General features: G+C 38.6%; 1 protein-coding gene across 1 annotated transcript; it reads left to right on the top strand.

The window, feature by feature from the left end:
- The first annotated feature begins 9,363 nt into the window (after positions 1-9,363).
- On the top strand, positions 9,364-10,353 carry LOC141618157 (protein FAR1-RELATED SEQUENCE 5-like). Its single transcript, XM_074435262.1, has one exon. The coding sequence runs from the start codon at positions 9,364-9,366 to the stop codon at positions 10,351-10,353; it is 990 nt and encodes a 329-aa protein (XP_074291363.1).
- The last annotated feature ends 709 nt before the right edge of the window (positions 10,354-11,062 follow it).

The raw sequence follows: 11,062 nt of genomic DNA, 5'->3' as shown, positions 1-11,062 counted from the left end.
GGCCTAAGAACAGAAATCAAAATAGATTTCCTCCTAATCGTTGCACCCAAGACCGTCTGAGACTATGCCCCTTGTGCTAGAAATTACTCTCTAATTGCCTTGCAATATTGAGAGAGTTTTGTGAGTTTTTCTGATGTGAGATCTAGGTTTTCAGAGAGAAATGCTCCAAAAACCTAATTTTTGTGCAAATGAAATGAATTAGGTCAAAAGGAGAGAAAGCCTCTCCTTTTGTTTCACTCGTCCAAACCGTGACATAGGGAGGGAGTGGGCTTTCCACTTTCTCCTTATTTTAACTCGTGGTCCGACTTGTTTCGCTAAAATGTATATGACGGGTTTTAATTATAAATCGTCATCCGTCATCGGATATTAAAATATCAACTAGTAACATGACTCAGTCGATATATTAATACTTGTCCGACAATGACAATATTGTATAATTAATTAATTCAATATACATTAATTAAATATAATCGTTTATATTCAATTTACGAATTAACTGCTTAATTCACCTTACCCATTATTATTTAATCCGTATTAAATAATTATCTCAACATCGCGTTTGACTAATTATCAGTCAATAACTCCGACTAACTGCTTAGTCATATTAGGCATCAACATGACTTTATTTTCATACTGTCACATCTCTCAAACGTATCCTATAGGTGTGACTTTTAGGGACCAGTTGATCACCGCCATCAGTATGACAATAACGTCAAACTTATCTAGCAAGCCAACCGTTATTGATAAACGTGGACCAACTGATAATAATACAAAAGTATACCCTTTAATCCTTTTAGAGATTTATATGTCATTGCACTAACTGTAGAGGACACCAGCCCCAACAAGCTCCCACTTGTCCGTACAAGTGTACGTGCAATAACGTTATCCGCACTAACTGGAGGACACCAGCTCCAACATTCAAGACCTTTGCCGAGACGAAACCGATCGATCTAAAGCGATCCGGTCAAAAGCATTTCTACGCCTTCGAGCGTGGCTTTCAAAAAACCGCTGCATATCCACGGATCGGCTTGGCGTGTAGGTGGCTCGTGTCTACGGACTATTAGATGGCCCATGTCCACAGACCGGCTGGTTGCCCATCTCCACAACTCTTTATCTTCTTTTGTTCTTTTTTATACGGGTGCGTCGATGTCTTTCGTATCTGAATCCTTTTCCGTCTGTGTTGGACTTGCTTCCTCGTCATCCGTTCATACCTCTATATCCCTTCCTACGGGTGAGGTTGTTTCTTGTTCCGTTCTGTTCAAGGACGTACCTGTCAGTATTGCAGAGGGCGGTCCTTCCTGCCGATCTTGTCCAATTCAAACTAGGAGAGTTTGATGTGATTTTGGGCATGGACTAGCAATTCGCTATGACGCTCGTTTTATGTGTCGTGATCAGAAGATTGTGCTTAAGAGTCCTACAGGATCCAGGGTTTCTTATCAGGGTATTAGTCATACCTATCGTCAAGTGGGTTTCTGCTATGAAGATGGTTAGCTTGGGTAGAAAGGGCATCAGATCTATCTGTGCAGTGTTCGAGATGTTTCACCAGAGTTGAAGTTAGAGGATATCCCTGTGGTTAAGGAGTTTCCCGATGTCTTTCCTGAGGATCTACCTGGTATTCCTCCTGAGTGAGACGTAGAGTTCTCGATTAAGTTGCTGCCTGGAACTGGTCCCATTTCAAAGGTCTATATCGAATGGCACCAGCTGAGTTATAAGAACTTAAGAAGCAACTTGAGGAGATGATCGATAAGGGTTTTATCCAACCGAGTATTTCACCGTGGGGTGCTCCAGTTTTGTTTGTCAAGAAGAAGGATGGTAGTATGCGGTTGTGCATCGACTACCGTGACTGAATAAGGTTACTATCAAGAATAAGTATCCTTTGTCGAGGATCGAGGATTTGTTTGATCAGCTCCGTGGTGCAAGCGTGTTCTCTAAGATCGATCTAAGGTCAGGTTACCATCAGATTCCAGTTAGGAAAGAGGATATTCCTAAGACGGCTTTTCGTTCGACGTATGGCCACTATGAGTTCGTGGTGATGCCGTTTGGGTTGGACAAATGCACCTGCTGTCTTTATGGATCAGATGAACCGCACTTTCAACGAGCATTTGGATAAGTGTGTCGTGGTGTTCATAGATGACATACTAATTTACTCGAGAGATGAGGCTGAACACGAGAGTCATCTTCGTGTTATTTTGGAGACTCTGCGTAAGCAGAAGTGGTATGCTAAGTTCTCAAAGTGCGAGTTTTTGTTAAAGGAAGTTACCTTCTTGGGTCATGTGATATCTGGCAATGGAGTTATGGTTGATCCTTCGAAGATTCGAGCCGTGGTCGAGTGGGAGAGTCCAAAGAATGTGAACGAGGTTCAGAGCTTCCTTGGTCTAGCTGAGTACTATCGTCGGTTTGTGCATGATTTCTCTAAGAATGCAAGACCGATGACTCACTTAATGAAGAAGGAATCCAAGTTCATTTGGACTGAGGCTTGTGAAGCTGCCTTCCAGGAGTTGAAGAAGAGGCTGACTATCGCTTCTGTGTTAACTCTATCAGAAGAGGGCGTTGATTTTGATGTTTTCTGCGATGAGTCTAAGTCTGGTTTGGGATGTGTCTTGATGCAGGAGGGTATGTGGCTTATGCTTCCCATTAGTTGAAAGTTCACGAGATGAACTACCCAACTCATGATCTTGAGTTAGGAGCAGTGGTGTTTGCACTTAAGTTGTGGCGACACTACCTTTATGGGGTCTCTTGCAATATTTATACGGATCATAAGAGCTTGAAGTATATCTTCACTCAGAGAGATCTTAACATGAGGCGGAGACATTTGTTGGAGCTGCTTAACGACTACAAGGTTGAGTTGAAGTATCACGAGGGTAAGGCAAACGTGGTTGCCGATGCTTTGAGTCGCAAGGTGTGTCATGCCATAAGATCCGTGATGGTGTTACCTGATGACTTGAGTCGAGAGTTCTAGAAGATGAGCCTTGAGGTAGTTTTTCCTGGTACTTTAGATTTGAGTGCGATGGTTGCTGAACTCGAGATCCTCAATGAGATCCAAGTTAAGCAAAGAGAGGGTGATTTTTTAGAAGGAGTTCGAGTCGTTATAAGCGAAGGTCACGCCAAAGGCTTCGATGTTGGACCTGATGATGGTCTCCGATTCCAAGGTCGTTGGTGTGTACCTAACTGTGAGGTCTTAAAATGTAACATTTTCAAGGAGGCTCATAGTACTCCCTATTCGGTTCATCCTGGTGGTGATAAGATGTACAAGGATCTGAAGCTACAGTTTTGGTGGCTGAGTATGAAGAAAGAGATCGCCGAGTTTGTGAGCCGTTGCATGATCTGTTAGAAGGTCAAGTTCGAACATCAGAGACCTGGTGGTCTATTGCAACCTTTGGAGATTCCCACTTGGAAATGGGATTCAATTTCGATGGACTTCGTTATGGGTTTGCCGAGAGGAATAAATGCGATTTGGTTCGTGGTTGATCGTTTGACTAAGGTCGCGCATTTCATTCTGATGAAGGAGACTTGGAGTCTCGAGGAACTAGCGAATGCTTATCAGCATGAGATCATTCGTCTTCATTGGGTTCCTAAGGATATCAGCTCCGACTGTGATCCGAGGTTTTGTTCTCAGTTCTGGAAGAGCCTGAAGCTGGCTTTGGGCAGTGAGCTTAAGATGAGTACGGCTTTTCATGCTGCAACTGATGGTTAGACTAAGCGTACCATTCAGACGCTTGAGAATATGTTGTGTGCTTGTGCTTTGGCATTTCGGGTTAGATGGAAGAAGAGTTTACCGCATGTGGAGTTCTCCTATAACAACAGTTACCAAGCTAGTATTCGGATGGCTCCGTTTTAGGTACTTTATGGAAGGAAGTGTCGTAGTCCTTTGTGTTGGGACGATTCTAGTGAGGCAGTCATTCTTGGTCCAGAGTTGGTTCAAGAACCGATTGAGCAGGTAAGGTTGATCCGTGATAAGCTTAAGGCAGCCCAGGATGGACAGAAGACGTATGTAGACTTGCGGCGTAGGCCGATTGAGTTAGAGGTTGGCTATAAGGTTTTTCTTAAGGTTTCGCCGATGAAAGGTCTTAAGAGATTTGGGATTAAGGGCAAGCTTAGTCCTAAGTACATTGGACCTTATGAGGTGCTCGAGAGAGTTGGCGAGGTAGCTTATAGGTTGGCTTTACCTCCGAACTTGTCAAAGGTTCACGATATTTTCCATGTGTCGCAGTTGCGTCGTTACCGCAGTGATCCTTCTCATGTTCTAAAAGCTGACGTGATCGATGTTGAGCCAAACCTGACTTAAGAGGAACAACTTGTTCGCATTTTGGAACGTCAGGAGAAAAGGTTAAGGAATAAGGTTGTACCCTTGGTTCGTGTTCTATGGAGGAGTCAAAAGTTCGAGCAAGAGACTTGGAAAATCGAAGCGTCTATGCGAGAGAAGAATCCACATCTTTTCGAGTGAGGTAGTTCTCTTATCAAGTTTCGAGGACGAAACTTCTTTTTAGGGGGTTGGATTGTAACACCCCTAATTTCCGTAATATATTTTTTAATTTTATTTTCCCATATTTCATATTTTATTTTCCGGGAAAATATAGTCTCTTGTCTTTTGGGCTCGTTGGGTTCGAAAACGGTGAAGACCCGTTCTTTTTTTGGGTTTCACGTCTTTATGGAGCAACATGGGTGAATTTTGGGCAGAAGCTTGGAATAAATCCATTAGCTTCTCTTATAAATAAGAAGGGAAATCAAACCCTTAGTTTTCTTTTCTCATATTTCTTACAAAACCCTAAACCTAGTTTCTCTCCTCTATTCTCTCCCATTGTACTGTGTGCCTCCACCCTCTCTAAGGTTTCGTGCCGCGCCTTCTTCCTCCTCCCTTCATCATCTTTCGTGCTTGGATTGATCCTACTTCTTGGATCTATCTATCTTCTTCGTAAATTCTATGTTTCTCGCGTAGTTTTGTAGTTTTATAGTTTATATATATATATATATAATTAGGTTCAAGTGAGTCCCTTAGTTTAGGTGAGTCCTAATATAAGTCATTGGATCTAAAAAATGAATGGCTATGATTAGATTAAAATAATAGGCTGGGATATAAAACACTAGAAACCCTAATCTCATCTCACATCTTTCTCATGTCACTTCATCACCAAACTTACTTATCTCTCTTCCTCTCATCTCTCTCTAACCGACACCACCAAACTCTACCATCACCGACAGCCCCCACCACACATTCCCACCAAAGACAACAAAACGCCACAACCACCGTCGTTCCTGTCACGCCCCCATGCCACGCCGCTTCCACGCCAATCCTGCCGCCTCCACGGTCACGCCACTACCTACCACCGCCGCCTTAGATCTATAACACGGCCACCACCAACTTTCCCTTTTCCCAACACGACCACCACCAACTTTCTGATTCTTTTTTTCTGATTTTTATTTTTTCTGATTTTTTTTCCTGATGTTGATGTGCCAAAGACGGCGTTTTGGACATCGAGGGTGCGGTGGGTCAAAGTGGAGATGTTGATGTTGCTATCACTTTCTCATTTTTTATTTAGATTTGTTTTTTTTTACATTTTTTTTTTGTCATATCACGATGCTGGTATTTTGTAGATGGTGGTGACGGGTTGGGCGGGTTGTGATAATGGCTATTGTGGTGTTTCGTCGCCTGCCACGCTGCCTCTCCCTCCTTTCTCGTTTTTTTTTTCAAATTTGAGTTGTGGCTGTCGCAGTGGTGTTGTGGCGGTTGGTAGTGGGTCAGTCGTGTGGTGGTTTCTGCCGCCTATTCCCTCCTTTGTTTTTTTTTTCAGATTAGTTGGGAAGGTGGTGGCCTTGGTTGTTGTCGCGCGCGGTGGTGGTGGCTTGCTGTTGGTGTGCCCTTTTTTTTCCCAGATCTAAATAATGTAGTGGTTGTTTTTGGTGGTGGGTCATTGTGAGGCTGGTGGTGCTTGCAGGGGGTCGTTGTTGGTGTTGGTGATGGTTGGTGAAGGCAGTGGTGGGTCAGGCGGGGTGACAAAGGCGGTTGTTGTTATTAGTTGGCGGCGACGGTGGTTAAGATTAAAGTTTCACTGTATGGACTAAAGTTATAGGAACATGGACTGAAATTACATTTCTACAGGACTAAATTTACATAATTCAAATAAATATGTTCAAAATCACGATATTAGTATGAAGTTACACCGTCAAGAGTTAAAGTTATATTCTTAAGAGACTAACATTTCATAAACTAGGACTACAGTTATGTAATCCATTAAAACTACAAATGGCTTAAAAAAATTAAAGTTGTTAGCAGTAAAACATTAAATTTACATTTATAATCAGTGAAATTAAATAAATTAAAATTCTTATATTTGAAATTGTCTAAAAAAAAATTGAAGTTTCAATTTTTACCATTAAAGTTTCACTCGTAAAACATTAAAGTTATATTTGTAAATTAGTAAAATTAAATAAACTAGAATTTTTATATTAGAAACTGTAAAAAAAAATTAAAGTTTTATTTTTTAGCATTAAAGTTTTAGTCGTAAAACATTAAAGTTACATTTATAAAGCAGTAAAATTTAATAAATTCAAATTTTTATATTAGAAATTTTCTAAAAAAAACAAAGTTTCAATTTTTAGCATTAAAGTTTAACTCGTAAAACATTAAAATTACATCTATAAATTAGTGAAATTAAAAAATCGAATTTCTATATTAGAAATTGTCTAAAAAAAATTAAAGTTTAAATTTTTAGCACTAAAGTTTCATTTGTAAAACACTAAAATTACATTAAAAAATCAATTTTATATATTTTAAAAAAAAATTATAACATAAATTTAAATTTTTATTTATAAAATGACCTTAAATATTAAAGTTATAATTGTAAAGAATTGAAGTTACATTCATAAATTAAAGTTTCATTTATAAAACATTAAAGTTTTCATCTTAAAATTTTAAAATCTCAACCATCAATCTTAGAAGATCAATGGCTAGGATTAGGACTTAGTGGACTCACCAATTTAGGTGGACTCATTTGAACTATATATATATATATATATATATATATATATATATATATATATATATATATATATGTAGGGGGGATCTCGTCAGTTGGGTTCTTACGGTGAGTTGTGAGTTTGGAAAATCTCAACCACTAGATCAAAAGAAATCAAGGGTTGAGATTAAATGATAAATTAGGAAAAAAAAAGGAAAATTCGAAAAATACAAAAGCAGCTGAAACATGAAACAGAAGCTTCCATTCAAACGATATATCTTTCTCTGTCTACATCTCTCTTCAAATCAGAAACTAAGAAACACAAAACAAAAACGTCGGCAGTCAAATTCTGATCAAAAACCTAATACGATTACACAAATCAAGCTGCAAACGAATTACAGGTAACGTATTTTCGAAATTAATGACGAATTCGTTGATTTTTATTGGATTGAATCCTTGATTCACATGCATGTTTTCTGATTAAAACATATTAATGTAAAATTCGTGAAATTTGTTGATTTTAATTGAATTGAATAGTTGATTTTACTGTTTTCAGGTATAAAAGATGGACAACGATATTAATAACAATTCTAGCGAAGAAATCAACTCCACAGTAAATATGGAAACAGGTAATAACGATTATTTTCCGTTTCTCAGTTGTTGTTTATAATACTGTTATTGATTCTTATCTCTTTATCAGCAGTTGTTTATAATACTGTTATTGATTTTTATCTGTTTCTCAGCTGTTATTCTGATATTACTGTATTGTCTGGCTTGTATTAGAGTAGAAAAAGAGTACTGTTATTTTGATATTAATGTACTATTATTGTAACAGTACAGTAACATGATTATATTATTGTACTGTTATTGTGATATTATTGTAATATTATTGTGATATTATTGTGAAGTAGCATGAAAATATATGGCTTATAAAAGAGTAGTATAAAAAATTCAGTATTATCTGTATTTTAATAGAGTAGAATCAGAGTATTGTTATTCTGATATTATTGTACTATTATTGTAAAAGTAGAGAAACATGATGATATTATTGTACTGTTATTCTGATATTATGATACTATTGTTGTGATATTATTGTGCAGTAGCATGAAAATATACGGCTGATAAGAGAGTAGCATAAGAAAAACACATTTAGTATTATTGTGATGTTATTAATTGTGGTCTGTTTGCCAGCTGCTGTTATCATATTGTTATTGTCACATTACTGCAATGTTGATCTCTCCCCCATGCTACTGTTATTGTGATGTTATTGTCATTTTGTTGTCCACTGACTGTACTCATTATAATAATTTACTGTCCCAAATGTTTCTACTGTCTCTATTGTTGAAGACAATGCAATCTTAGCTATTGGGGATTCTTCTAAGAACAATATATTCACCAGCTTAACTTGTTCAGACGAAGAAAACGATGAGTTTGTTCCAACTCTTCATTACAGCAGTACACCCGTGGGTACTGAGCAGTGGGTAAGAATTGTTGAGAGTGATTTTACGCCTAAATGTGGCATGTTCTTTCTTACTTTGGAAGATGCAATACAGTTCTATAACATATATGCATTGGCTTGCGGATTTGATGTGAGAAGGTACACAAATGCAAAAAATAAGGGGGCGTCAACGTCAAATCACTGGTCTCTAACAGACAGGGGTATAGAGATATGAAAAGAAAACTGCGACTTGAAGCAAAAAATCAGGAAGCTGGTAATTTGAGTACAGTAGAGAACAAAGAGCGAAGAATTAGACAACCAAAGAAGCATGCTCTGACAAGGTATGGCTGCAAGGCACACATGAGGTTGAGAACCTGTGAAAAAACAGACGACAGACCGGCTGGATATATTGTGGACGTCTTTGTGGACGTTCACAATCACTCTCTTTACTCTGTCAAAAATAGAGAGTTCCAAAAGCTGTCAAGGTGCCTCCATGATTACATTAAGAGGACCATTATTGATCATACTAAGCTAAACATAGGTCCAACATTGAGCTTCAGAATTCTCAAGGACTACTCAAATGGTTATCAAAATATCGGTGCCTCCTTGCTAGACTTCAAAAACTTCAAACGAAATATCAAGTGTTACATTGGGGATAAGGATGCCAAAATGTTTATTGGGCATTTCAAAATGCTTGCTGAAACAAAGCGGTTCTATTTTGCTTATAACGAGGATGAGAACAAATGTTTGACAAAGGTTATTTGGGCTGATAAGGAAGGCATAAACAACTACAAATTATATGGAGATACGATCTCGTTTGACCCTACTTATGGGACAAACAAATATTTCATGGTGTTTACTCCGTTCACAGGAGTAGACCACAACAAGAAGACGGTAACTTTTGCAGCTGGATTACTTGAATTCGAGAGTTAGGATTCATTTGAGTGGATTTTTACAAAATTCCTGGAAGCAATGGGGCAGCAGCAACCTCAGTGTATAATAACAGACCAATGCCTTGGAATTAAAAAGGCATGCCCAAACATTTTCAAGAATTCTGTGCACAAGTACTGCATGTGGTATATCATACAGAAAGTGCCTGAGAAGGTGGGAAGAGCAATCTGCAATGACACGGATTTTATGACAGACATAAATGCTGTTGTTTGGGATGTTGACTTAGAACCAGAAGAATTTGAACAAAACTGGCAAACCGTTATTGAAGCACATGGTATGCAAAACAACCGTTGGTTGAAGTACGTATTCGCAATCAGACAAAAGTGGATACCGGCTTACTTTCGCGATCTGCCTCTAGGTTGTTTGCTCAGGACAACCCAGAGATCTGAAAGTTCAAACAGCTATTTCAAACGGTTTGAAAGCCACTTTGGAACCCTTGTCGAGTTCTGGATGAGGTACAATTCTGCAGTAGAACAACAAAGGTATTCACAAAGGCGAATGGACACTGCCAACGAGCATAGTATGCTCGAGAAAGTAGGACCAATGAAGGTCGAGTTGCATGCCTCACTTGTATACACACATCCTATCTTTACAGACTTTCAGAAGGACGTCAAACATGCGATATGCAGCATGGGAGTCGGGGGTTTGACAACATTAGGGGTAGTGGAGTACCATGACGTTCATGATGGACTGAAGCACAGAAACTTCCGAGTGGAATTTAATATCAAAACTAACGAGAGCAAATGTGCATATAAGCTGTTTGAGAGGCATGGCATTGTCTGTCGACATATACTGTGGGTGTGGAATGGTAGGCAGGTATACAAGATACCCGAGCCTTATGTCCTTGCTCGATGGACAAAGAAATCCTACAGATCAATTGTCCAAGATGAAACTAGAAAGGTTATAGAAGACATTGACGAAGCTAATACCAAGAAAGCTGAGAAGTCAAAGGTTTGGTCTGAGATTTATGCAACTGTCGGGGTGATGGACAATTATGCTACGGTTAAATAGATGAAGCAACTGCAGAAAACCCTGAGACAGTTCAGGGAGAACATCACAGGACCAATTGAACCGAAAACTAAAAGCAAGGAAATCGAGGATCTTCTTGGCATTACAGCTTCAAATGATATTGACCTCCGACCGCCAAACAAGGCCAAGAATAAGGGAAGTGGCAAAAGATTGAGGTCGTCGAAAGAAAAGGCGAAGAGCAAGCCAGAAAAGAGGAAGCGAAGATGCGGTAACTGCAAGAAGTGGGTGAATCACAACAGTAGAACTTGTAATCTTCCTTTTGCTGAAAGTCCCCCTTCTGATGACGATGATGAAGAAGGATCAGAAACTGAAGAGGTATGAATCTGAACTATTATTCTCTTATTATTCTAATGTTATCCTATTATTCTGCTGTTATTCCCCTATTATTCCGGTGTTACTCTGTTATTCTGCTGCTGTTATGTTATTCTACTATTATTCTGCTATTAATGTGTTGTTATTTTCCTCTAATTGTTACGTTACCTCAATGACAAATACTATGTAAAAATTGCAGGAATATGAATCAGATGCATGAACTGAGAAAGACAAAAGAGACGCAAAAGACAAGGGCTATGATGAAGACCTCACCTAAATGTCAAAGACTTTTACTATTTGTCATTGTTTGAATTATATTTTATCCTAAAATGTTACTAGATAATAAAGTGAGACCTACATTATATGAGAATTAATACTA

Source organism: Silene latifolia, chromosome X (assembly GCF_048544455.1).
Source record: "Silene latifolia isolate original U9 population chromosome X, ASM4854445v1, whole genome shotgun sequence".
Taxonomy (NCBI): domain Eukaryota; kingdom Viridiplantae; phylum Streptophyta; class Magnoliopsida; order Caryophyllales; family Caryophyllaceae; genus Silene; species Silene latifolia.
Note: the sequence above shows the minus strand (reverse complement) of the source record. Positions and strands in the feature narration are given on the sequence as shown.

Bases quoted from the DNA above. Each gene is read 5' to 3' on its own strand.
- LOC141618157 (XM_074435262.1), top strand. From the start codon at position 9,364: ATGGGGCAGCAGCAACCTCAGTGTATAATAACAGACCAATGCCTTGGA.